Below are 23,237 nucleotides of genomic sequence, written 5' to 3'. Positions count from 1 at the left end.
AACCATTTTGTTGACATGTTCAATCTTTTCTGCATCTTGGCTTCTGTCGGTGAAATCCACCTGGGTGTTTTTGGTTCTAACAAATCTTTATACCTATTCCAAACATTATACAATGATTTTCTAATGATATGACTTTTAAAGCCTTTATGGACCTTAACTTTATCATACCATAAATAGGCTCTGTGGTTTAACCCACAGTGCCACCCACTAGCAGCAGTTAATAGAAGACTGCAGTATGATGGAGCTGCCAAGATGACAAGGCCCCCCTCTTGGCCTCACTGATTTGGGACAAAGCAAAGCAAAGAGCAGCAATACATTTGGTACCAGCTTGGCTGCAGGAGTAGCTGGAAGGAGGCATACAAGATGCCACCCAACTATCTTAGGGACTGCACTCTGGATTTCTGTAGGGTTTGCTCCTTAGTCTTTTCTTCTCCCAAAGGTGTCCCGCAAGGCAGCGGGTATGGATTTTTCCTCAGGGTTTACTCCCAAAGCATTTCTCACAAATGAGTATAGCCGCAAGGCAGCGGAGGTTTAGCATCAGTTTTCCTTCTCCTAGATGGGCTACCTTCCCAGGTTAGCAAATCCCATCTACCCCTCACTTCTCTCTACATCACATGCACAAACCACCTTCTTGATCTCATCTGCTCAATCTGCTTGAACCTGTCTTTGCATACAGGGGAAATCCCTAACTCACCAAGGGTTTGAGGCGAATCGGCTACCCTCACCTGGTTTAGCCACACCCCATGAAACAGCTTCAAAGACATCAGGCCTGCATTTGAGAGGAATCTTCTTCCAGGCTCAACAATTAATCCAGCAGTCCATCTAAATTACAAGTCAGAGTGATGAGATGAGGTGGATCAGCAATAGAAGTTCGAGTTTCCCCTTTTCACTCAAAGGGCCTGCTGATCCTTAGCAACTCTATAGAAAATATGTTACACATTTGAAAGCCTTTTTAACTACTCACAGAACCCTTCAGAAGCAAAGAAGCTGATAAAATAGAACCATATTTATCCCTTACCCAAATATCTAAGCCTTACAAACCATCTAAAGGTAAAGGGACCACCGTGACCGACTCTGGGGTTGCGGCACTCATCTTGTGTTATTGGCCGAGGGAGCTGGAGTACAGCTTCCAGGTCATGTGGCCAGCATGACAAAGCTGCTTCTGGCGAACCAGAGCAGCACACGTAAACGCCGTTTACCTTCCCACTGTAACGGTACCTATTTATCTACTTGCACTTTGACGTGCTTTCAAACTGCTAGGTGGGCAGGAGCACAGACCGAGCAACGGGAGCTCACCCCGTCGCAGGGATTCGAACCACCGACCTTCTGATCAGCAAGCCTTAGGCTTTGTGGTTTAACCCACAGCACCACCCGCATCTAAAGGTAGGTAAAAGTAGTTCACTCCAATGTATATACAATTCTTCTGCAGCTCCCTTGATGCATCCTAGAGATATTAATGAACTTTTGGGTATTAATGGAGATCACAGAATCCTATTAAGGTAAATGCCTTCTGCTGATGTGTCATGAACCATCCTCAAGTGGGTAAGTTGCAGCCATTTTGTTTATTTCTAAAAAGATGGTTCAACTTCTCAGTCTTGAGTCAAGGCTATGCAAGTGCATTGCAAAGAGGAGGATGCAGCAGTGAAAATTCAAAAATACAGTAACTTTTTTTAAAAAAAAGTGGAGCCCATGTGGGAGGCTGAGGGGGGTGGGTTACAGGTGGTCAATTTTGATCATTATGTTAATGAAACTATGCGAAGGGTAGAGACTGCTATGAGTACAACTTTGTGGAGTCCTTTAGGTGTTAGAAGGTAAAGGTATGCTTTCTTTATGACATTTTCCACTAACAGTTTATTGGAATGGAAGGTTAAAAAAATACACAGCTTTCTTGCCAAGAGGATAGCTAATCGAAATGGAACAAAGGCAGGGAGAACTGAGTGGCAGGTTTTATAACATCAGTAGGAGGAAGGAACACATGAAACTAACCCCAGAGGTTGTAAATATAGATTTTTGTATTTGTTTATTGTTTCTTGTATGTAAGAAACATTATTGTACAATTTACACAGCTTTTAAGTTGTAAAATGGTTAAACATGTGTACAAAATATACTCATTTTTAGAAAAAAAAACATACTAAGAGCCAACAACACTGGGGATGGGAAACAAACAATTCTTCAATTCAGTGTGCAAATGTTTTATAAAAATAGAAACACTAGCTCTACAGGTAGCATTTCATGATAAATTATTTAAATAGCATATCTACACGAACAGAAGATTAACTATTCCAACAGTAATGAAAACAATAATTTATACAAATACAAGGAATGGTATGCAGGATGACGGGGTGAAACCATCAAACACAGTATCACAAATTGTTCTCAGCATTGCCTCAATGCTGTTTTCTTACTGGGAATATGTATTTCTGCCAAAAAAACAAAAACAATCTTGACTATATACAGCTTGCAATCTTTTGTTTCTCCTTAATACTACAGTAGCTTTAAATTTCGTTAGATATTTAAACTCTGCTTGATCCAAAGGTTTTTCTCTCTCTTCCTTTTCTCAGTCACACAACAATGAGGTAATATTTGTACATAAAGTTTCACCTTTGACATTCTTTTTTTCTTAGTAAGAAGAGGCTCGTAGATAAAAGTTTTGCTGCCCCTTATACCATGAGCAGTCTTTCTTAATTTTTTTAAAAAATGCTCCTGAAATCCCACCTGTGAGGCACTTATGTTCCAGCAACCACACGCTGGTATCTGAGGTGTGTGATCTGCAAAACCAAACATTCTTATGCCATTTCTTCCTTTCGTCTGCCTCCTCCCTACAACAGGGATTTTCTTCTTTGTCTGACACATGGACTGGCAGAATGCACTAGCAACATACAAGTATAACAAAGGTGATAAAGGCAACAATCCATTGATAGCATCTCTCATGCAAATCCCTCTGAAATGAGAAGGGTACAGACTGACAGTGGATTATGGCCAGTGTTAATAGAAAGCTATTACCTCTCCAACAGGAGAGATCTGGGCAGTTAATATTTAAACATTTTTGTGGTTTGGCAATGCAGCAGCAGGGTAGGCCCACTAGGCTACTTTGCCAGCTCTCTTGGTATAGAAAGAAAGGAGAACACACTGATAACAAAACAAAAAGCCAACCTCCCCCTCTCCCAACTGTGCCCCACATTGCTTCTGGAAAACCTGCTCTTTACAGCTAAAATATATTCACACACTACTGTCTAGATTCGCTATAGAACAATAAATAACCTGTATTTACAATCTTACAGTCATGGAGACATTGCAAAATTATTGGATAGTCTTGACGCATTGTTTTACTGTTTTAATCTAGAGTCCTTTGTTATTCATAACAGACAGGATAGGTAAAAATAAATATTTTACATTTTCTTTATCTACAGTTCTACAAAAATCAATGCTTTAAAAACATGTTGTTTTTTTAAAAAAGTCCATTGCATTTTGTAGAAAAGAATTTCGTATTTAATTGTGTTTGCCATCTTTTGTGCCTTTGTAACCATAATATAAGAAGAAGAAACATAGTTCCTTGAAGGCCAATACAAGTGCTAAGTTGAGCTGAAAGTGCTTTTTGGCACTTCAGTGTTATTGCTACATCCGCACTGCCTGTTGATGGTATCAAACCTGTGCATGTTTGTTATCATGCATTGGCACATGTAAACTTGCTTTCCCCCTCTGTTCCTCTGCATCCCCTTTCTCACTAAACTGGTGCAATCCAGTGTGCCAATATTGTTACCCCTCTTACCCCACAACTGAATTTTTAACATTTGTTAATGCTGCCTGGGGCTAGCCAGCTAGTTTTCCGATGTAATCAAGCCAAGTAGTTCCTTATTAATTGAAAAAGATTTAGGCTGTAATCCTATGCATTCTTATGTGAGAGTACCTATCATTGGGACTTGCATAGGAGCAAACATGCAGAGGATCAGGCTATTAGTCAGATATGTAACAGTCCCTCCAATTAAGATGTAAACCCCAGGGAGAATAGTCCCCTTTCAGAGAGTGAGGCATTTGCCTCCAACTTCTGCTAGTCTCTTTCCTGTCCCTCTCATCTCCCACAAGCTGAAGTATATATTTCATTTTTAAGTAGTCCACAACACAGCATAAAGATAGTCTTATAACAAAAGTGCTACTCCGTTGGACCTCCAGTTAAAAAGAGGCAGTGACAATGCCCAGCTACACAAATGCCTTTCTTAGAGAAGTGACTATTTGCTCCTGAGGCAAGGAATGTTCTTATTCACAAAATACATTTGTTTTCTTCTGTGCCAACAGAGGTCAGAAATGAAGTGTACTTTGCTGTTTTCTCTCTCTCTCAAAAGCATTCTGTTGAGGCAGATCATGTATTTTGAGTCTCTATTTTGTAAAGGCAGAAGAAAGTGAAGAGCGAATAAAAAAATGGTCCCAGGGTTTGTAGAAACTAAACTTCTCAGAAGGTGCAATACAGCATTTCAAAATAATTTCTGCATCAACTGCCTTTGTGATCACGGATCTGCAAGAAGAAAAAATAGTAATTTGTCACTCTGTTTACACTGATATATTAGTAATTAAGCAGCTACAATTAGCTTCTCAATTGTCGGTTTTGCATCTTAAATAGTAATTGCACGTTTCCCTTTCAAAATGTCAGATGTGTAGCTGAATTGCTCCAAGCTTTTTTATGAAGTGGCCACCAATGCAACACAGCTATCTAGCTCTGATAAAGTGAATTTTTGCATATCACTAGAGGCTGTTGAAAGGGACGCCAGTGGTGCTGTGGGTTAAACCACAGAGCCTAGGGTTTGCCGATCAGAAGGTCGGCGGTTCGAATCCCTGCGGCAGGGTGAGCTCCTGTTGCTCAGTCCCTGCTCCTGTCAACCTAGCAGTTCAAAAGCACGTCAAGTGCAAGTAGATAAATAGGTACCGCTCCGGCAGGAAGGTAACCGGCGTTTCCGTGCGCTGCTCTGGTTCGCCAGAAGCGGCTTAGTCATGCTGGCCACATGACCTAGAAGCTGTCTGCAGACAAACGCCGGCTCCCTCTGCCTATAGAGCAAGATGAGCATGCAACCCGTCGTCTGCGAGTGGACCTAATGATCAAGGGTACCTTTACCTTTACCTAGAGGCTGTTGAATATAGATTCAAATTCAACAGTTCTATTTTCAATGGCAAACCTTGTGTGCCGTAAATATTTTTACATCACTCTTGATATTAAATACATTATTTCCCCTTTTCCAAGCTGATGTTTGCCATTAAACTGTATTTTCCCCTATAGGTAACAAGGGTTGTAACCAAAGAGTTACAGATTTCTTTACCTTTTTATCAAAACCTTTTGAATGTGTAAAGCTAAAGTGATGGTGATATTTCACCAGTAATTTCAGGAAAACAAACTCAGCTTCAGAAATATGGATTCTTACCTTTGCACTCATATTTAAGATCTGAGAAGAACACCATTTCTTGAGAGAAGACAAATAATCCTAAACGACCACCAGCATAGGTTTTATCATAGATTGGTCCAGAATCAGCCATGATCTTCTTTCCTTCAAACATTACAACTCTGCAGTAAAGAGAAACAGTAATTAACCTCAGCCATGATATAGAATGCTTATTCTGAAACTATAAAATTAGCTATTGCCAAATTGTATTTGTCCTTCTAAAGCTGTTTTAGAAACTTTGCAAAGCTTACCTAATGTAACCAGTCTTTGGTCTGTGACTCAGACGCCATCTGTAGGCAGTGAAATCTTTCCAGCCTATATGGTGAGGGTCATGCCACAGAGTCCGCACCTGAAAAATAAATACGTAGTTAAATTACACATGCCATTATGCTGGTACAAGTCTTTGAAATCAACTGTATGCTTGGAATGTCATTTCAGACATGGATTATATGTGTTGTGATTTCTGTTGTCTGGTCGTTGACCATAATAAAGATTGAATTGACATGGCAAAAGGGGATGAACAGCATGCCCAATGGCCTCGGGCTTCCTATTCTTTCTGTTTCTACCTGTCATAAGCATTGATTGAATACAGAGCAGAAATATTTGCAGGCCTCCCACTCTGTGGGCAGGTTGTGCATTTTGTCCTCTGAGGGAGGAGCCTGAAGCTAATTTTGTACAAAAGAAAAAGACACAGGAAACACAAACATTGCTCTTCCTGTTCCACCCACTTACCACATTTGAAATAGCCTTAAGTGAATGAATGATGCTGTTAATTGAATTGTTCAAATAAAATCCCATTTGTACTAAATGGAATTCTGAGAGTTTATTCATACAGTATATTCGTGTCAAAGTGAGCATTCTCATGTGGACAAACGGAATGTGTGAATCAGCAGTGATAGATGTAAACACCAAGGACTGAATCCCATTAAGTCATATCACTGAAACAAATGGACATGACTAACTTAAGTCCATTGAGTTTAGTGGGCCTGCTCAGAGAATGGTTTAGTTGGGTACAACCCTCCTCTATGAATTGAATGCAGAAAGTTAATTTACATTACTCCTGTTGTGCACAAGACTTTTGAAAGAGACTTGTGCGTTCTCATCTTACACTGTTGTTTAATATCATCCTTCAAATCTGATTTTTCTTTCTACAATAGTAATATTCCAAGGATTGCAGAAAGGTAGGTTTTATTTATTAACAGAAACAATCTCTTACCTGTCCAGGAGTATTTCCAGTGTGCCACAGTGCATTACGGAGGTGTTCTCCAGGACCTGTGGTGGAGTTCACTACTTTGATAGCAAGACCGGAATATCCCTGAGCTTTGGTTGGTGTTGGATCCCAGTAAGACTGGGTGATTTGCTTCCACATGACGACATAAAAACGGCTACTGGACTGATAACCAAACACAAAACCAGCATAATCATCATCCCTTTCTGTATTAATGAAGAATGTGCCGCTGAAATCAACAGCATTAAATTCATCAAAGCCTGAGTGAAAGGGAGAAAAAAAAGGAGATTTTTTAGTCTTTCTTAAACTGCAAGAATGGTCAGCCCCCCCCCCCTGATTAATTAAGGCCTTGGCCTCTTCCAAAGGCTCACTGGTGTGAAGTACTGTATTTAGAGATTCTACCATAAGACTTCTTTGCTCTATTGTCCTTTGGCCACAGGTTTTCATGTGACTCTTTGGGATATGGAAAGATTTGCTTTGAAGTCATAGTGGACGTAGCAGATAGGTAGGACCAAACCTATTGCCTTTACTGCTCTGCTTTCACAGAGGCAGGCAGGCTTAGGGCTACACCACTATGGAGGGATGGAGACTTTACAATCTGAATGTAAGGGAACCATTTGTTAAATAATATTATGCAGGCAAGTATTGTGTGTACTTTCAACTGAGCCTTTAAGTGGATAGTTATCATCCAGAGACAGATGACACTTTCTACAATAAACACAGAAAGGAAAACCCCAAATCGCCTGCTCACCAACTGCAAGTCCAGGATCACAGTTGACAGTCTGAACCAGTTCTTTGCCTTGGTGACGAACAACCCAATTAGGATCATTCTGAGATGTGCCCTTAGGATCCAGGGGAACCATCTGAAATCGGCGGAAATCTGTCTCACTGATGTCAACATTCTCAGGGCAGATGTCATGAATGTCCAGCACCTTGTCTTGGTCAAAGTCATCTTTGCATGCATCTCCACGCCCATCACCTAGCCCAAGAGGAAGAAAGGAAATGATGGAGGAGTGGGAGAGAAATAAAAAATATGTGAGAGTTTAAAAAGGAAATGTGCATTTCAGATTGGCGGTAGGATGTTATACTAAAATATCTAATGTAATTAATCCAAGAATTTAACTGTGCTACTGAAACCACCATTACTTGACATCAATAACTATTATACTAGTTACACTAACAAACACCATCCAAAGTGCACATTTGATAATTTCCTTAAACTTCTTTTCTCTCTCCACCTATATCCCTTTTAAAATACAGTTCCGGGCCCAAATCTCCAAAGGCTCCCCAGTCTGCACAATAAACACCCTCTCACAGCATTTCAGTGAAATGTGTGGATCCATTCACATGGAGCTGCTCCATCTGAACAAGCAGGATATGTTTTCTTGCCATTAAGGATTTCCCGCCCTTAAAAGGATGATTAAATACTACACTGTGCGTTTAATTTAATGCTAGACAATCCCTCCTGGTATAGTTAGAGAAGTTGGCAGTGAATAATTTCTCTTACCATCAGAGTCAAGTTGGTCTGGGTTGGCAACCAGTCTACAATTATCTTTGTCATCAGGGATGCCATCATTATCATCATCGTGATCACAGGCATCACCTTTTCCATCCTTGTCATGGTCAGCTTGGTTTGCATTGGGCACATAGGGACAGTTATCGAGATTATTTTGATGGCCATCTTCGTCAATGTCCTGGTTGCTATCGCATTTGTCCCCTATGCGGTCAGAGTCAGAATCAGTCTGAAAGGAAAATGGACGAACATGTTCAAGTAAAGCATTTTAAAAAGGGCACCAACTAGAACTATCTTAAAAAGAATCTTACTAATTTAGACTGTCTTGGCCCATCCAGTGGCTTCTTGCTAGTGAGGTTCCAATAGTCAGGACTCCAGCTGGCTATCATGCTAGTGGAGGGTAGAGCTCTGCATAGGCAGTCCTTGCATGCATGGAGCTTTACTGAAGTGAACTAACAGGTTGGCAGGCGTAGGAGTTCTCTTTGTATGCTGGTATGACAGCTATTGCACACTTGATAATTTGCTAATGTTAATGTCCACAGACAAAAAAAAGGGAAAGAAAACCACCTGTCCCAACTTGTTTTGGGTTATCTTCAGACATCTTATTGCCTAAATGTATTCCTCAAAGCACCAGGGCCTGAGAGAATTGTGTGGTTTCTGCCTTTACTTGGCATGGATTACCATGTAATTTCCATGCCAGAATGTGTTAATCTCTTGTTTGTTTACTTTTTCAAATGAGATAAAAGCGCCACTTTCTGCTTTATTGTGCACTTTGTACCTTCTGGGCACAAATGCTGCATAACTGGATGAGTATTTTCTATTTACCTCACTGCTATGCCTGTGTTAAGGCTACTGTTGTACAGTAATTACCCACTGTTAAGGTAATACCCACCATAATGTTTTCGCCACATACCGATTAAATGGTAGAACATTCTTTTATAAGTGTAATGATATAAAAGTACATACAAACTGCAAATAGTACATCAGGCCAATTACTTTCTGAAATACGGCCCTAAGACCTCTAGATGCAGACTACTACATTAATCAGATTGCCCTAAGTTATCCAGCTTTGTGTTACTGCAGGTTTGGCTGATGGTCCATTGAGAAATATAGTCACACAAAAATCAGCTGATCACATTAACTGCTAGCTAACGAGTGGCATTTTCTGCAACTTAAAATGAGTCACCTGAGACACTTCAGGAATACTTGCAGTCCATTCAAAATTAAAAAAAATCCTTCCAGCAGCACCTTAGAGACCAACTAAGTTTGTCATTGGTATGAGCTTTCGTGTGCATGCACACTTCTTCAGATACAGTCCATTGTCACTGTGGTCTGCTATACACTACTTTGGAGAGAACCCTTTCCTTAAAAAAAAAATTCTAGCAGAAGTACAGGGACATTAAAAACAGATTCTTTTATTGTAAGCATCCTTTTAGCCAACACTGCCCACAGGGCAACATGAAAGACAGATCAAGATTCCTTCAATTTTGCCGAGACCACTCAAGCATCCAAGGTATGCCCCTGAAGCTATTAATCCTACTGCCTTGTACATGACAGGACTGCACAAGCTTCACCCATTGCTGCCTTAGATCTAGCAAATTAAATGGGATGGGTTGGGCTTCCAACCCATCTCTTATTTCCAAGCCTTTAAACAGGTAAAGTTTAATTAGGTTATATATATTTATGGTGGGATATGCCTTTCAGCTTTCCTAATAGAGGAGAAAACAACTTTGTGATGTAAGTATTCTATATAGCTTTAACTTCTGTCCTTAGCAAAGCATTTTGTGTGTGTTTGTTTATGTGAATCTAAATTCACTGCCCTCTTGGCCTCAGGACATCTTGTGTCATGGATATACATTCCTTGCAAACACACTCTTCATTGTTCAGCATGTGTTCTGTTTTAATGCTAAATATCTGAAACATGAGTCTGACCAAACTGCGGGAGGCAGTGGAAGACAGGAGTGCCTGGCGTGCTCTGGCCCATGGGGTCACGTAGAGTTGGACATGACTAAATGACTAAACAACAACAAATCTGAAACATAAAGAGTGTCGTGCTGTAGTGCTGTGCAGGTTCCCTTATCTTAACCAGCCTATATTTAATGAAATATCACTGTGATGATACCAGAGCTCTTTCCCCCCATTTGGTAGTTATGCTACTAGCTGATGTGGCTTCAATACAGAATGTATGCTTTCTACAGTGATTCCAAACCATAATGGGTGGTATTCAGCTAAGTCCTACTCAGAGTAGAACCCCTGAAATTAATGAACTTAAGCTACTCATGGTTATCCATGCGGTTTTTCTATTAGTAGAATATACTGCATCTAACATGACATACAGAAATGATTTATGCACTTGGATGCCTCAAAAAAAAGAAATCAAGGTTTTCCACACATGTCCCAGTTATAAACAATTGTGTATTCCTCATTAGGCTGCCAACTGACATATATTGCAGGGGTGTGTGTGATAAATAGCAGATATCAAAGAGTTAATAAAAAACTGAATGTCCATGTACATTTATAGGCCAGAGAATTAAGCTGACCTGATCTGGATTGTGTTCCATAGGACAGTTGTCACACTGGTCTCCAACACCATCCAAATCTGTATCCTTCTGGTCCACATTATATACATACTGGCAGTTGTCTCTTTCATTAAGAATGCCTAAAAATACAAACAGTTTAGATATTTTAGTAAACTGACTAACATGTCTAAATAGTACACACTTATAGTGGGACCAAATGAAGCTAGTAACTAAAAGGAAGTAACTAAAGCAGGCAACCCCAAACTTCGGCCCTCCAGATGTTTTGGACTACAATTCTCATCATCCCTGACCACTGGTCCTCTTAGCTAGGGATCATGGGAGTTGTAGGCCAAAACATCTGGAGGGCCGCAGTTTGGGGATGCCTGAACTAAAGGAAACCAAGTTAATCTTTGATCTGTCTAGTATCATATATTAACACTGTTAGAACTAACGCAATAGTTACCAATCATGTGGCAGCCCATTTGTTCATGGAACAGCTACAATCCAAGTAGGACTAGTGCTGAAACATGCTAATATTACAGGGTTGGATCCAGACTTGTATAGAGCAACTTTCTACAGTTCTCAACGTACAACATATTTGGTCCATGCAGTGAGCAAAATTTCACATCAGCAGTTGAATGTGGGCAACTTGTAGATTACTAAGAAGAAAAAGCAACAACAAAACCGTACCATCTCCATCAATATCCACAGCACACGCGTCTCCTTCTCCATTGTTATCAGTGTCTATCTGATCCGGGTTGTGATTGTATGGGCAATTATCACAGCGATCACCAACATCATCCCTATCATAGTCATATTGTTGTGGATTGTAGATGAATGGGCAGTTGTCCTGTAGAAGAAAGAAAATAAAGAAGCCATGTTAAAAATACATAAACATACAAGCATGCATGCACTTTTAGATTTATAAGAAATTTGTTGACTATATTTATTTGAATAAAGGCAGTAAGCAAAGGCATTGATAGGACGATATCCATATGGACAGTGTGACAGAGAGAGCTGAGAGAGAAGGTAAGGCCAGTCCTCTGTGCTCTGGAATTTTCCTATCTACTTGCTGAAGCAGAATGATGCTATAATCTGAAGTACCAAGTAAATCTCAGGCCTTTTAAAGCATGGGATCCCTACAGCTGTTGAAAATACAAAACTCTGATAATACTTTACTGTGCTTCTCTTTAAATGCATCCCCAAATATCAGTGCCTGCAATTTCCCACAGTGACTGCCAAGCTGACGTTCTGCAAATAGCCCCCAGGTATGGGGCAAAAATGAATATTATCTAAACCACAGACAGAACAGGACTGTTTCCGCGAGACTTACTCTGTCATCTACAATGTTGTCATTGTCATCATCATTATCACAAGCATCACCAATTCCATCCTTATCATAGTCTTCTTGCCCAGAATTGGGAAGGTTGGGACAGTTATCCTGCAGAAAAAGAAACATAATTATTTACTATCCACCTTTAAAGACAACACAGCAAGGTGGTCAGATTGTCAGATTATATTTCCTAGATTTTGTTTTTGATGGTGTCAGTCCATAGTACCATTCGAATATACTCAAAAGTATGTACTCTAATTTATCCTGAAAACTAAAGATGAAACAGAAATTTCCCCAAGACATTTCAGATTGTCCAAAGTAGGCAACTCTAAAAGCTGTGTATGAACCATAATCCAACACAGGTGTGATTTCAACAAATTTATGCATAAGCATATTGAACTTTAAAGTAGATTTTGACTCAGGTACACTAACTAACTGAGACAGTTTTTAAAATTTCTTTTAAGGTATGGATATTATTGCTCAAATGTTCGTGGTGCATATGTTCATTCAAGGCTCTAAAGTGTGTGTGTGTGTGTGTGTGTGTGTGTGAGTGAGAGAGAGAGAGAGAGAGGGAGAGAGAGAGAGAGAGAGAATATGTAGAAATTGGCTTACTTTACTGCAGTGGTAGGTAGCATTGGCAACACAGGGCAGGTTTGTATTTGGCCATCCATCTAAGTCTGTGTCTTCTCCACAGATAATGCCATTACCAGCATAGCCTGGCTTACATTCACAGCGATACATGGGGTCACTGAAGATGCCAAGGTAAGTGCACTTAGCATTCTTATTGCAGTCATGAGTTCCATCCTTACATGGGTCACGTGGTTTACAGACCTAAGAGACCAAATGGACACAAGAAAATTATGATTACATGCAAGAAATGTGTCTATCATTTTGTCATTTCAAGATAGCAACACATGGAAGTCTTTATGGTTTTTGTTTTAAAAGAACAAGGCATCCTATGTGAATTTCTATATAATATGTTAGTTACTAGCTTAGGCTGGGATGTGTTCACATACAGAGAATGTTTATTTATTTCAAATCCATTCATCTACAGGTCCCCAGACCACATTCCACACCATTCCCAAGGTCCATCACCCCCATGAGCAATTTTGCAAGAGTTATGGGGGGCTGCAGAGGGAAGAGGTGGAAAAACTAGGATCCAAGCCTTTAATTATAGCAATATCTGAAGATGGAAGTGTGGAAGAATATTCTTAAAGCTACCATGTCATGATGCTATTGCTTTCAAGATTTTAAAAGCATTCATTCTAAACAAATTTAATTGAAGCACATAGTATAGATACGTTGTCCTTGGAGCCAGTCTATGCTATGCATAAAAACTGGCATGAACTAGGCTGTACAGGCCAGGCCCCATTTCTTTCATTGTTGTGGCTGCTAGGAAAGTACAGCTATGATCATGGTAATGGTGTCCCCCCCCCCCCGATTCACATTAGCTATTATCCATGCAGATCTGTGCGTAAAACCACGTGGAGTAATGCAGTAGTGTGAATTCACCCTAGAATTCTTTTCAGGTGTTAAATATATGCATACTCTCCTTTCAGAGCAACTTGAATTTCTAGAATAATGCATTAAACTTGTTCTTTCCCCCCCCTCCTGAGCATGTCTCATAAATGCGGGGGGGGGGGGGGGGCTGAGGTTTTAGGAGCAGGGACCTTTTCATATTTTGGCAGTACCTGCTTGTTTGCTATTGCATTCTCCACACCTCGACCAAAGGGCTGTGTTCCAGAAAAGCGTGGTGGGCAAGGTTGGCAATGGTATCCAGGCTCAGTGTTCTCACACCTGTGGACTCCACCAATGACAAAGCAGGCATCTGGGACCTCTTGGCACTGGAGTATGAAAGATGGTGACAGAGGGGGAAAATTAGCTGTAGGTTTACTTACAATTCAGTCCTACATTTTATATAAATAAGCAATTCCAGTCCTCTTACCTCATCAATATCTTTGCATTTAATTCCGTTTCCACGATAGCCAGCTGGACAGGCACCACATTTCCAGGAACCATCAGGAAAACTAGTACATGTAGTTCCCGCAAAGCAAGGGTTAGACAGGCACCCATCTGAGAGAAGATAAAGGTGACATTCCAGAATGTTATTAGCCTTGTGCAGGGCAATGGTGGCGAGCAAGGTAGATAAATTTAACAAATACTCTTCTGTGTTTTTAAAAAATCAGCTCAGTTTTAATTTGACTTTCTTTCCACTGGTTGTTCTTTTCTACTGTTCATTTCTACTCTACTGTTTTCTACTGTTTTCTACTGTTCATTTCTACTCTAAATTACACGAGTAAGAAATAAGATCAGCACTGTCCAGCATACAGCCAAGATGTGGCTGTATCTCGATTCCCCCCCCCCCCAAATGGGAAAACAAATAGTTACATCCTTCTGAAGATGACAGAGCAGAGCTACCAAACACCATTTTATACTTCGAAATAGGTCATTACTCACCAATTGGGCAATCCTCCTTGTTGCAGATCTGGGTGTCCTTAGTATCACCAATACAATCCTTCCCTCCATACTGAGGCTCAGGATTGTTGCAGAGACGACCGCGCTGCTGAAGGCCCCCTCCGCAGGTGACTGGACAGGTGTCCCATGGTGACCATGGTCCCCAGTTCCCATTTACTAAAGAAAAAATGATTTTCTTAAAAAACAACTATTAGCATCCAGGGAACAGAGCACAACTGCCCCCCTTGGTACCTTCATATGCCTAATCACAAACAGATCTAGATGTTGAAAAATTCAGGCTGTGATGTTCCTTTAAAAAAGGGTGGGGTGGGGAAGTGCCATATCAGCAGATTTCACATAAGAAATGCCCTGCTGGATCAAGCCAAAGCAATGTAGTTAAGAATCCTGGTCTCACAGTGGCCAGCCAATTGCTATAGAAAGGCCATGAGCCAGATCTAACTGCAACAGCACTCTCCACACTTGTGATTCCCAGCAACTAGAATGAAGGGGCATACTGCCTCCAACAGTGGAAGCAGAACCCAGGCATCATGGATAATAGTCATTGAAAGCCTTATACTCTGTGAATTGGTCTAAACTCTTCCAAAGCCATCCAGGTTGGTGGATATCACTCTGTCTTATGGGATCCAATGCCATACCTTAGCTATACACTATTTACCTACCGCGTTTTTCCGAAAATAAGACACCGTCTTATATTTATTTTTCATTAAAAATAACCCACAGTGGCTTATTTTCAGGGGAGGTCTTATTTTTTTATTACGCGTCCAGCCTCGCCTCTTCCTTGGGACCCTCCAGAACTGTGCCTATCACTATGTCTTATTTTCGGGGTATGGCTTATATTGCGCAAATGCTTAGAAATCCTGCTATGGCTTATTTTATGGGTATGTCTTATTTTAGGAGAAACAGGGTATATAACAAGCAATGGAGTATTGGAAACATTAATTATTGCACAGAACACTCATCTTTTAACACTGAACTTACTTGGGCAAGGGTCTTTCTGGCATGGTTTGTTTTCTCTTGCCTCTCCCTCACACTCTTTGCCACTCATCTGAGGTAGTGGAGAGTTGCACAGCCGGATTCTAGTGATCACTCCAGTTCCACAAGTGACAGAGCAGGAAGACCAAGGGGACCAGTGGCTCCAGGCACCATCCTGTTTGACTATAAACAGACACAGCTGTTACCAACTAGGAGGATTAAAGCTCTTTTAAGCGATTTGTAGCTTTCTTCTGGCACTAGCGGCAATATAGAATTGCTGGCATTCAATTCAAGTAAGAAACCAACATATTGCAATAATAGAAATGCAATGTTACACACTTGGTACTGAGAGTCATTACACTTGATGCTGTGCATGTCAAGATAAGCAATCATTTACACAGTCATTATACAATGATTTACACAGTAATTAATTACAGTAGCCAACTATTTTATCAGCTCCTTTTGTCAGCAACGAATGTTTTAGATTGGCAATTTGCAAGCAACTTAACAGTGCTAGCATGAAGTATTAATCAGAATTTCTCAACATATTGCAAGCTCAGGACAAGAGCATTGTTTTCAAAGTAAAGAAATGAAATGCTTACATCTCTTATCACATTCCTGCATATTGCAAATTCGTGTTTGTACAGAAGAGCCTTCACAGCGATGGTTGATTCTATCACAAGAGCGACCTCTCTGTTGAATGCCATTGCCACAGGTCGCAGAGCAGGTCGTCCATTCAGACCAAGGAGACCAAATGTCATCTGCATAGTCACTGGCTGTAAAAAGAAGCAATTCCCTATTTAAATCCCATGCAACAAATTTTCTATCACGTGTTTGATTTACAGTATTATATTTCTATGCCGCTTTTCATTCAAATGAATTGCAAAGCAGCTTACAAACAATAAAAAACAGTAACATGATAGAACATAATAGAGCACAAATACAGCAGAAATCATAAATAATAAACAAAACATCAGTAAAACAATTACAATCTATAAAACGTTGTTAACAAAGCAACAACTAAAAAATAAAATATCAAAATTGAAGCAAAAGTCATATTATATGCTGGGTTGATTTGTTATTCTATAAAACAATATTAACAACATTAATAAAATTGTAACCAAAAGATAAACTAAGTATTGTTAAGTTCAGACACACACTCTTCACACCCCCATGACTCATAATTTTTCACTCCATTTATCTCATTAAAACACACTGTTCTGCACTGAAACATTTTTCTAATCAAATAGCTTCAAACCTACCTCTATTTCTTGTTCATTAAACTTCATGAAAACAATGGCCTAGTCTGCACACAACCCAAAGTAATGACATAGTAAACTATGGTTTATTAAACCATGGTGTAGTGTTATGTGCAAACCCTGCCCAGCAACGTAACTATGGTATATTTGCTGCCATGGCAGTATATTTTACAACACAGCTTCTAGTGGAACCAAGTAGTTGAAAATGTTAAGGAACCTAAACTACTTACGCCAACATCGTGGGCAGCATTCTCCATCAGGAACGGTGGCATTGGAACAAGGCATGAGAGGGCAAGATACTTTATGGCACATAACAACAGAGTTCTAAATAAGGAAATACAATATTGACAAACATGTATTAAAATTTACTCTTTCACCTCATAATGGCTTAATGCTAGAATTATATCAGAAATGTTCCTCAAAGATATTTTGGACCAATCTAGATACTAATTATAATTCTGTGAAACAGTCTCACAACCCCTTCCCACCCTGTTTATTAAAGTAATTTTAGAGCCTAACAAAATCTTAAGATTGTATCAGGTGCTATATAAAGAACCACAGTTCAATTCACATTAAAAAATAATCCCTATGAGAGAGAGAGAAAATTAAACAGCCCCTCCTCTTGCTAGAGAATCAGCACCTTTTCAGCCTGAGGTTCTTTTAACTCAGAATTCAATGGACTAAAGTTCCCAGATATGTTCAGGTGTTTACCTGGACACATGAATGCTCAAAGTGTGTGCAGATGCAGCCTTCAGAGTGTCCTTGCACATATCAACCATCCAAAAACACACTCCAGCCTTCCCCATGGCAAATCGAATAATCACAAATTATATTAACAGTAAGGAGACCTTACCTGGCAAGTACATGTAGTACAACTATCTGTGGTCCACTCGGCTGTGTTTTGGTACATAACATCATTATGGATGCATACTCCAGGACTTGTCCTATACCGAGTAGCACCCACTTCCTGAAAAATACCATCCTGAAAAAGAAAGTTTTAAAGTGGATTTAGATCAATCTGAATTTTACACTTAAAGAGTAAAGAAATTACTTCAACAAATTATACTCAGTCCCATTAATTTTAATGAATCCTGCTTCCAAATAAGGGCACTTAGGCGGCAACCATAAGAACTTAACACTTGAATAGTGCGCAGCTCGCTTCAAACATGGGACAATATCGTACTGCATGTATCAGTTCATACATGCAAGTTAGCCATTTTTTTTTTCAGTTGGGTCCCTTTTGTTGGACCATATGGGAGATTTTCAAGGTAAAATAGTCTATTCATTCACCTCCATGCTAGAAATGGCTGCTGATTGTGGTCGGTAGTATCTACTTATGTCAGTCCACACTTAAGTTAGTCAGTCTGTGACATACAAACAGCTTGGAGATGAAGTTCCCTGCCTGGTCCCCTGAGGAGGATTCTTAATCACCACAGGGGAGTGTCTGTTTACAAGCCTGCCTTCTATTACATGCAATTGTCTGTTTGCAGAATATAAGCAGCTGGTGGCTTGTATGTGTCAAGTAGCCCTTAGATACCCATTGTCCCTGTTTCATTATTGTGTATTTAACAGCCACTTACCATTTTGCTGACTGAATCTTTAAGTGTTGTAACCAGGGCACGCAGACTTTGCAATTCTATAAACACATTGTTTAGTTCATCACAGGAGAATCCACAGATTGCCTGGATGTCTTTTGTTTTATGGCCAATGTAGTTAGTGCGGATGGCTGGACGGGAGCCATTCATGGGATTGTCCAATATAATAACTCTTCTGGTGGCTAAAACAAAAGGGAAAGGGGCATACATATTATAGAGATATATAATCTCACAGAATCAGAGGGTAGACTAAAAAAAATACATAGCACTTTGCAACAGAAGTTTCTTAGTTTACAATGCTTTGCAGTTTACTGTGTGATGAAACTTCTCTCACTGTTCTTTCACATACTTCAAATACATATCTTTAATAAATCAGCAAATTTGGAGACATATTGCAGACTTACAGCTTTCACAGCCTTTGTTTCTCAGGATGGCTTCCACTGTGGTTCCAAACACAAACCGCATATTCTGCAGCATTCCCTTAAAAACAATGCATTTATTGTCAGCTTTTGATGAAAAAATGGAAGGGTAGCATTGCCAAAAAAAAAATGCATTTTCAAAATATTCTATTTACAATTGATACAAATTTCCCAATTTAAGTGGAGTAATTATTGAATAAAGAACTTTTTCAGTGTGCTAAAATGAGGAGATTTCTGCACATGAAGCTAAAAGAAGCAGGGTTTGTAATGTAACCCATATATTCAGAATGGTAGCTAATTATAAAATTCCTCTCCTTCACATTGTCTTCTACATGGACAGGGATCAGTTGTTAATGTAAATATGAGACTCGCAGGTGATTTAAACCTCACATCTGAAAGGAACATTAGATATTTTTGCATCTGGGGACAGATTTTTTTTTTAAAAAAAACCCCTCTCTCTTTCTCTAACACCAAGGGCAGATGCTTCTTTCTTAATGACAGAGAAAAACCAGGGGAAGGAAATATCACTGTCTTTGGAATCTGTTGCTTCAAATTTGCTTCCTAGCAGAATAAAGTCAGATCCCTGAAATAAACTCACAAACCTGCTACCACAATAAAGGCAGCTTACCTGGAAGTTGTCATTGACTCCCCCTTTGGCAATGCGGAGTCTGGCACTGCTGGCCAGGTCCCTGGTGAGGATGTTCTGAATAGGGATTTCCAGCTCAACATTCATCAGTTTCTCACACCCCACGTAGAGCTGAGCCTGATCTTCCTGGACTAGGAGGGTGATGTTGTTCCACTGTGCGTTGGGCAACTCAACTTCCTCCACCGACACCAGACTCTGGTTGCCCTCCTTGGGGAAGACACTCAGGTCCAAGGTTTTAGCCTTGCCATTCAGCACCAACTTGAAGACATAGCCAGAGCCGTCTTTGCGCTCCACAGCCAGCAGCGTTCCAGGGCTCTTCTTCATTGGGCGAAGGTTTGCTAACAGAATGAAGCCCTTCTCAGCTTGGATGGCATCAAGAATGTCTTGGAATTTGTAGTCAGGAACAGCAGGGATACGGTTGGCATCATCAATGCGGTAGGCAGGGCTGGATGTCTCGGGTCCCTTGACTGGATGCACCCCTAGTGCCTTGCGAGCTCCCTTGCGACTAAGACCAACTAACTCAAAGAGATCGAAAACACTGTCATCATCACCATTTTCTGGCAGGAGAAAGAGAAAGAAACAGAAAACACTGATTATCGGCTTCTGTCAAGAGGTTGAGAGAGAAAGCGGAAGTGTGGACTGATTATCACAGGCTGGGAAAAGGATTGTATGGAGGTGAGTCAAAGGAACTTCTCATGGCCAGACTTTCCAGAGAAAATATTCAGCTCCCAGGAAACAAATAGTTGTAACCTGCTTTTCAGTATCTATACCAGGGGTCAGCAACCTTTTCCAGCCGTGGGCCAGTCCACTATCCCTCAGACCATGTGTGGGGCTGGACTATATATATATTTTTTGGGGGGGGAATGAACAAATTCCCAAGTCCCACAAATAACCCAGAGATGCATTTAAATAAAAGGACACATTCTACTTATGTAAAAACACGCTCATTCCCAGACCGTCTGCGGGCCGGATTGAGAAGGCAATTGGGCCGCATCTGGCCCACGGGCCTTAGGTTGCCTACCCCTGATCTATACCACCCCCAGTCTCAGAGCAACTCTCTGCCACAGTCCGGGCTCTGCAGGAGGTTAGCAGTGATGGAGGAGAGTCTGCAGTGGTTCCAGCCAGTTTCTCACACACTATCGCCTCACTGGCTGAACTTCAGGGTCTAAGGGAGCAAAGAGCTCTTTCAATCCATGACCAGCTACCCTGGAAAACCAGGAATTTCCTGGTGAGGTAGGTTCCAGGAATTCTCCTCGCCTTCCTGGCCCTCTCAAGGGGCTCTGGCTGAGGCAAACTGGAAAGAGATAAACAATGGGAGCCTGTCGAGAGAAGAGGGCAAATGCCAGGAGACTGTGTGAGGGGAAGAAGGAATGAACTCTGGGCTAAATAGGGAGGTGGGAAGGCAGTTGTGCAGGCTGCCAGGTAAAGAGAGACAGCTGAGTTGGGGTGACTCACAGAAGCTACAAAGCAGCTTGGGGAAAAGGGGTTGGGCATGCCCTTAGGCGAGGCATTGGAACAGTGCAGGGCTCAGCTCAGAACCTGGGCCCAGGGCCAGGGCTAAGCCTTGGAATAGGTGAAGTAATAACCATTAAAAAGTCCTGCGTGCTTTGCCTTAAGACACACATGTACTGTATGTGGTGGAGAGACGACGTCCAGGGAGCCAAAGGTGCATCTCTTCTTTGAAATTAATGCACGTCTGCGGCTTCCTCCCCCTGCCCACCCCTCCCGGCCCCGCTCGTGTAGACACGAGTCTGGAGCGTCCCTGGTGGAGGGCCCAGAAGCCCACAAGGGCTTGTGTGAGCCACCCACAGGAAAGCGAGCGCTGAGGGAAAGAGCCTCCTCCCCTTCAGGCGCCAAAACCGCCTCACTCTGTTCAACTCACAGGAGCGAGTCCGCCAAGCTGCGAGCCCTCAGCGGAGAAGCGGCCCGAGGGGAGGGAGCAGAGGGCACCCAAGCGCTCTCCGGAGCCACGTCCCCGCGCTAGGCGCGCCGCGCTATTGGCCGGTCTCACGAGACTCCGCGCCCAGCAGCCACAAGTGGCAGGAGGGGGGAAATAAAACTCCTCCTTTCGGGCGCCCGAGGGGGGAAAGGTGAGGGGCTCGCGCAAGGCTCCTTCGGAGTTTCTTCCGAAGTTTAGTCACGTCAGTCAACACAACCTAAGGACCTAGGAAGCTGCCTTAAACTGAGTCAAGAGTCCAGCGTTGTCTACACTGACTGGCAGGGGCTTTACGCTCCAGAGTTTCAAACACCCCTGTCAGCAACCAAACCCGGGACCTGCTGCGCGCAGGGCATGGGCTCTAGCAAGGACATTGCCTACTGCCCGGAGAAGAGCTCTGTGGAACCCCAACGCTTGTTATCCTCGCAACACCACTGCTCCAGTGCGATAACCACCAAAGACGCCGCGAATCCACCCAATAGGACGCAAGGGATCGCTGCCCACTGCAGCCACTAATCCCGGCCGAAGCCCCGCTCGCCTTAAAGAAATAGCCGGGCTACTCTCCGAAAGCCAACGCCACTACAACGGTCCCAGCCCGACCTTTAATATTATTAACAAGGCACGAGTCACATCTCCCTGCCAAATCTAGGCTGAAGTGCCTGCCATGCCCCCGCCCTCCCGAAATTCGGATTACCTGGAATTCGGTTCGTTGCGCAGACCCCCAGCATCAGGAGGAGAAAGAGGCCGCCCGGTAACTCCATGGTACGGATCGCGACCCAAAGGAGCGACCTTGAAACAAGAAAGGGAAACCGCAGCCTGGTTACTCGCTCCAAAGGTCTCGGGCTACACCCGCGTTAGCTTAGCGGCAGACAGAAAGAAATCGAGCTGAGAGGAAAGGTGTGCAAAAGATGGGAGGGGGATGGAGACGATATACAAAGATGAAAGAGAAACAAAAAATACAGGGGGGGGAGAGACGAAGGGAGGATGGAAAGTGAGGGGAAAGAGAGCGGGAAAGATGCATGCTTCAAAACAAGATCACCCATAATAGTTTAATATTCGTCCTCATTTGCCTTTGCGCATTCGAAATATTACTGCAAACTTGCAAGAGGAAAGCTGGCTCTTCAGCACTTACCTTTGTAGAAGTAAGGAATCCGAAGAAGTAACCAGCCCTAAGAGCAAATATCTCTTGTAGTAACCCAGCCGAGAGAGGTAAATATCCTTGCGAAGCTCTCGGACTTTCCGATATGACCCTTAGTTGGGTTTCGTTAGCGCCTCTGGCTGTGTGGAGCCCAAGCGAGCAATGCCCCTCAGCCCAGGTCTCTCTCTCCCCGGCTCTGGAGCAGTCCGAGAGAGAACGAGGGATCCTTGGATTGTAACGGGTGATCAGTTGCCTGCAGCCCTCGCAGGTTCCCCTTGGCTCTCACTCCTGGCAGCTTGCACTGGAGCTGCTGCAGGAGCTTCGCTCGCCTTTAAGGGGTCGCTCGCATTCCTGAGAATCCCAAGAGCCAATCAGCAGCCGCCGGGCAGGAAGCGGGCTGGTGTTTATCCAGTTACCTCACAACAAGTCAGACAGACGCACTCCCCCCCTCGCAAAAAAATGCAAAAGGAAATGGGGGAGAAATGCGTGAGGAAGGTGGGTGGGTGGGGAAGATCTTGCCCGGGATCAATGGGGCGTTTTGTCCCTGCCATCAATGGGATGCTGATGGCCTTAGAGCGGGGATTCCCACTGTAACATTTATGCAAGATACCGAGCGCAGGCACAGTTAGAGACCTGCTAATCCTCGCTGCGGGCTGTTGGGCATCTCTCTCTCTCTCTCTTTCTTGTGTGGGCAACGAAAGGCGGGGTGAGCAAGAAGGGCAGACCAGGTCCTTCTTCTGGGGTGAGGGAAGGATTAGGCCCAGGGGTAGTATCTAAA

The 23,237-nt window shown here is 42.2% G+C and overlaps 1 protein-coding gene across 1 annotated transcript; it reads right to left on the bottom strand.

The window, feature by feature from the left end:
• Positions 1-1,990: 1,990 nt before the first annotated feature.
• THBS1 (thrombospondin 1) lies at positions 1,991-22,775 on the bottom strand. The gene is made up of 22 exons (XM_035110875.2): positions 22,454-22,775; positions 22,016-22,110; positions 19,368-19,942; positions 18,725-18,800; positions 18,306-18,502; positions 17,579-17,707; positions 16,956-17,049; positions 16,069-16,242; positions 15,473-15,649; positions 14,477-14,650; positions 13,965-14,092; positions 13,711-13,863; positions 12,632-12,850; positions 12,020-12,127; positions 11,377-11,536; positions 10,708-10,826; positions 8,162-8,396; positions 7,406-7,633; positions 6,643-6,914; positions 5,678-5,775; positions 5,409-5,548; positions 1,991-4,510 (listed from the first exon to the last, which is right to left on the bottom strand). The coding sequence occupies exons 2-22, from the start codon at positions 22,080-22,082 to the stop codon at positions 4,503-4,505; spliced, it is 3,531 nt and encodes a 1,176-aa protein (XP_034966766.1). The 5' UTR covers positions 22,083-22,110; positions 22,454-22,775; the 3' UTR covers positions 1,991-4,502.
• Between the last annotated feature and the right edge of the window lie 462 nt (positions 22,776-23,237).

The sequence above is a fragment of the Zootoca vivipara genome, chromosome 1 (assembly GCF_963506605.1).
Source record: "Zootoca vivipara chromosome 1, rZooViv1.1, whole genome shotgun sequence".
Taxonomy (NCBI): domain Eukaryota; kingdom Metazoa; phylum Chordata; class Lepidosauria; order Squamata; family Lacertidae; genus Zootoca; species Zootoca vivipara.
The sequence above is the reverse complement of the archived record's forward strand: the minus strand, read 5'-3'. Positions and strand labels throughout refer to the sequence as shown.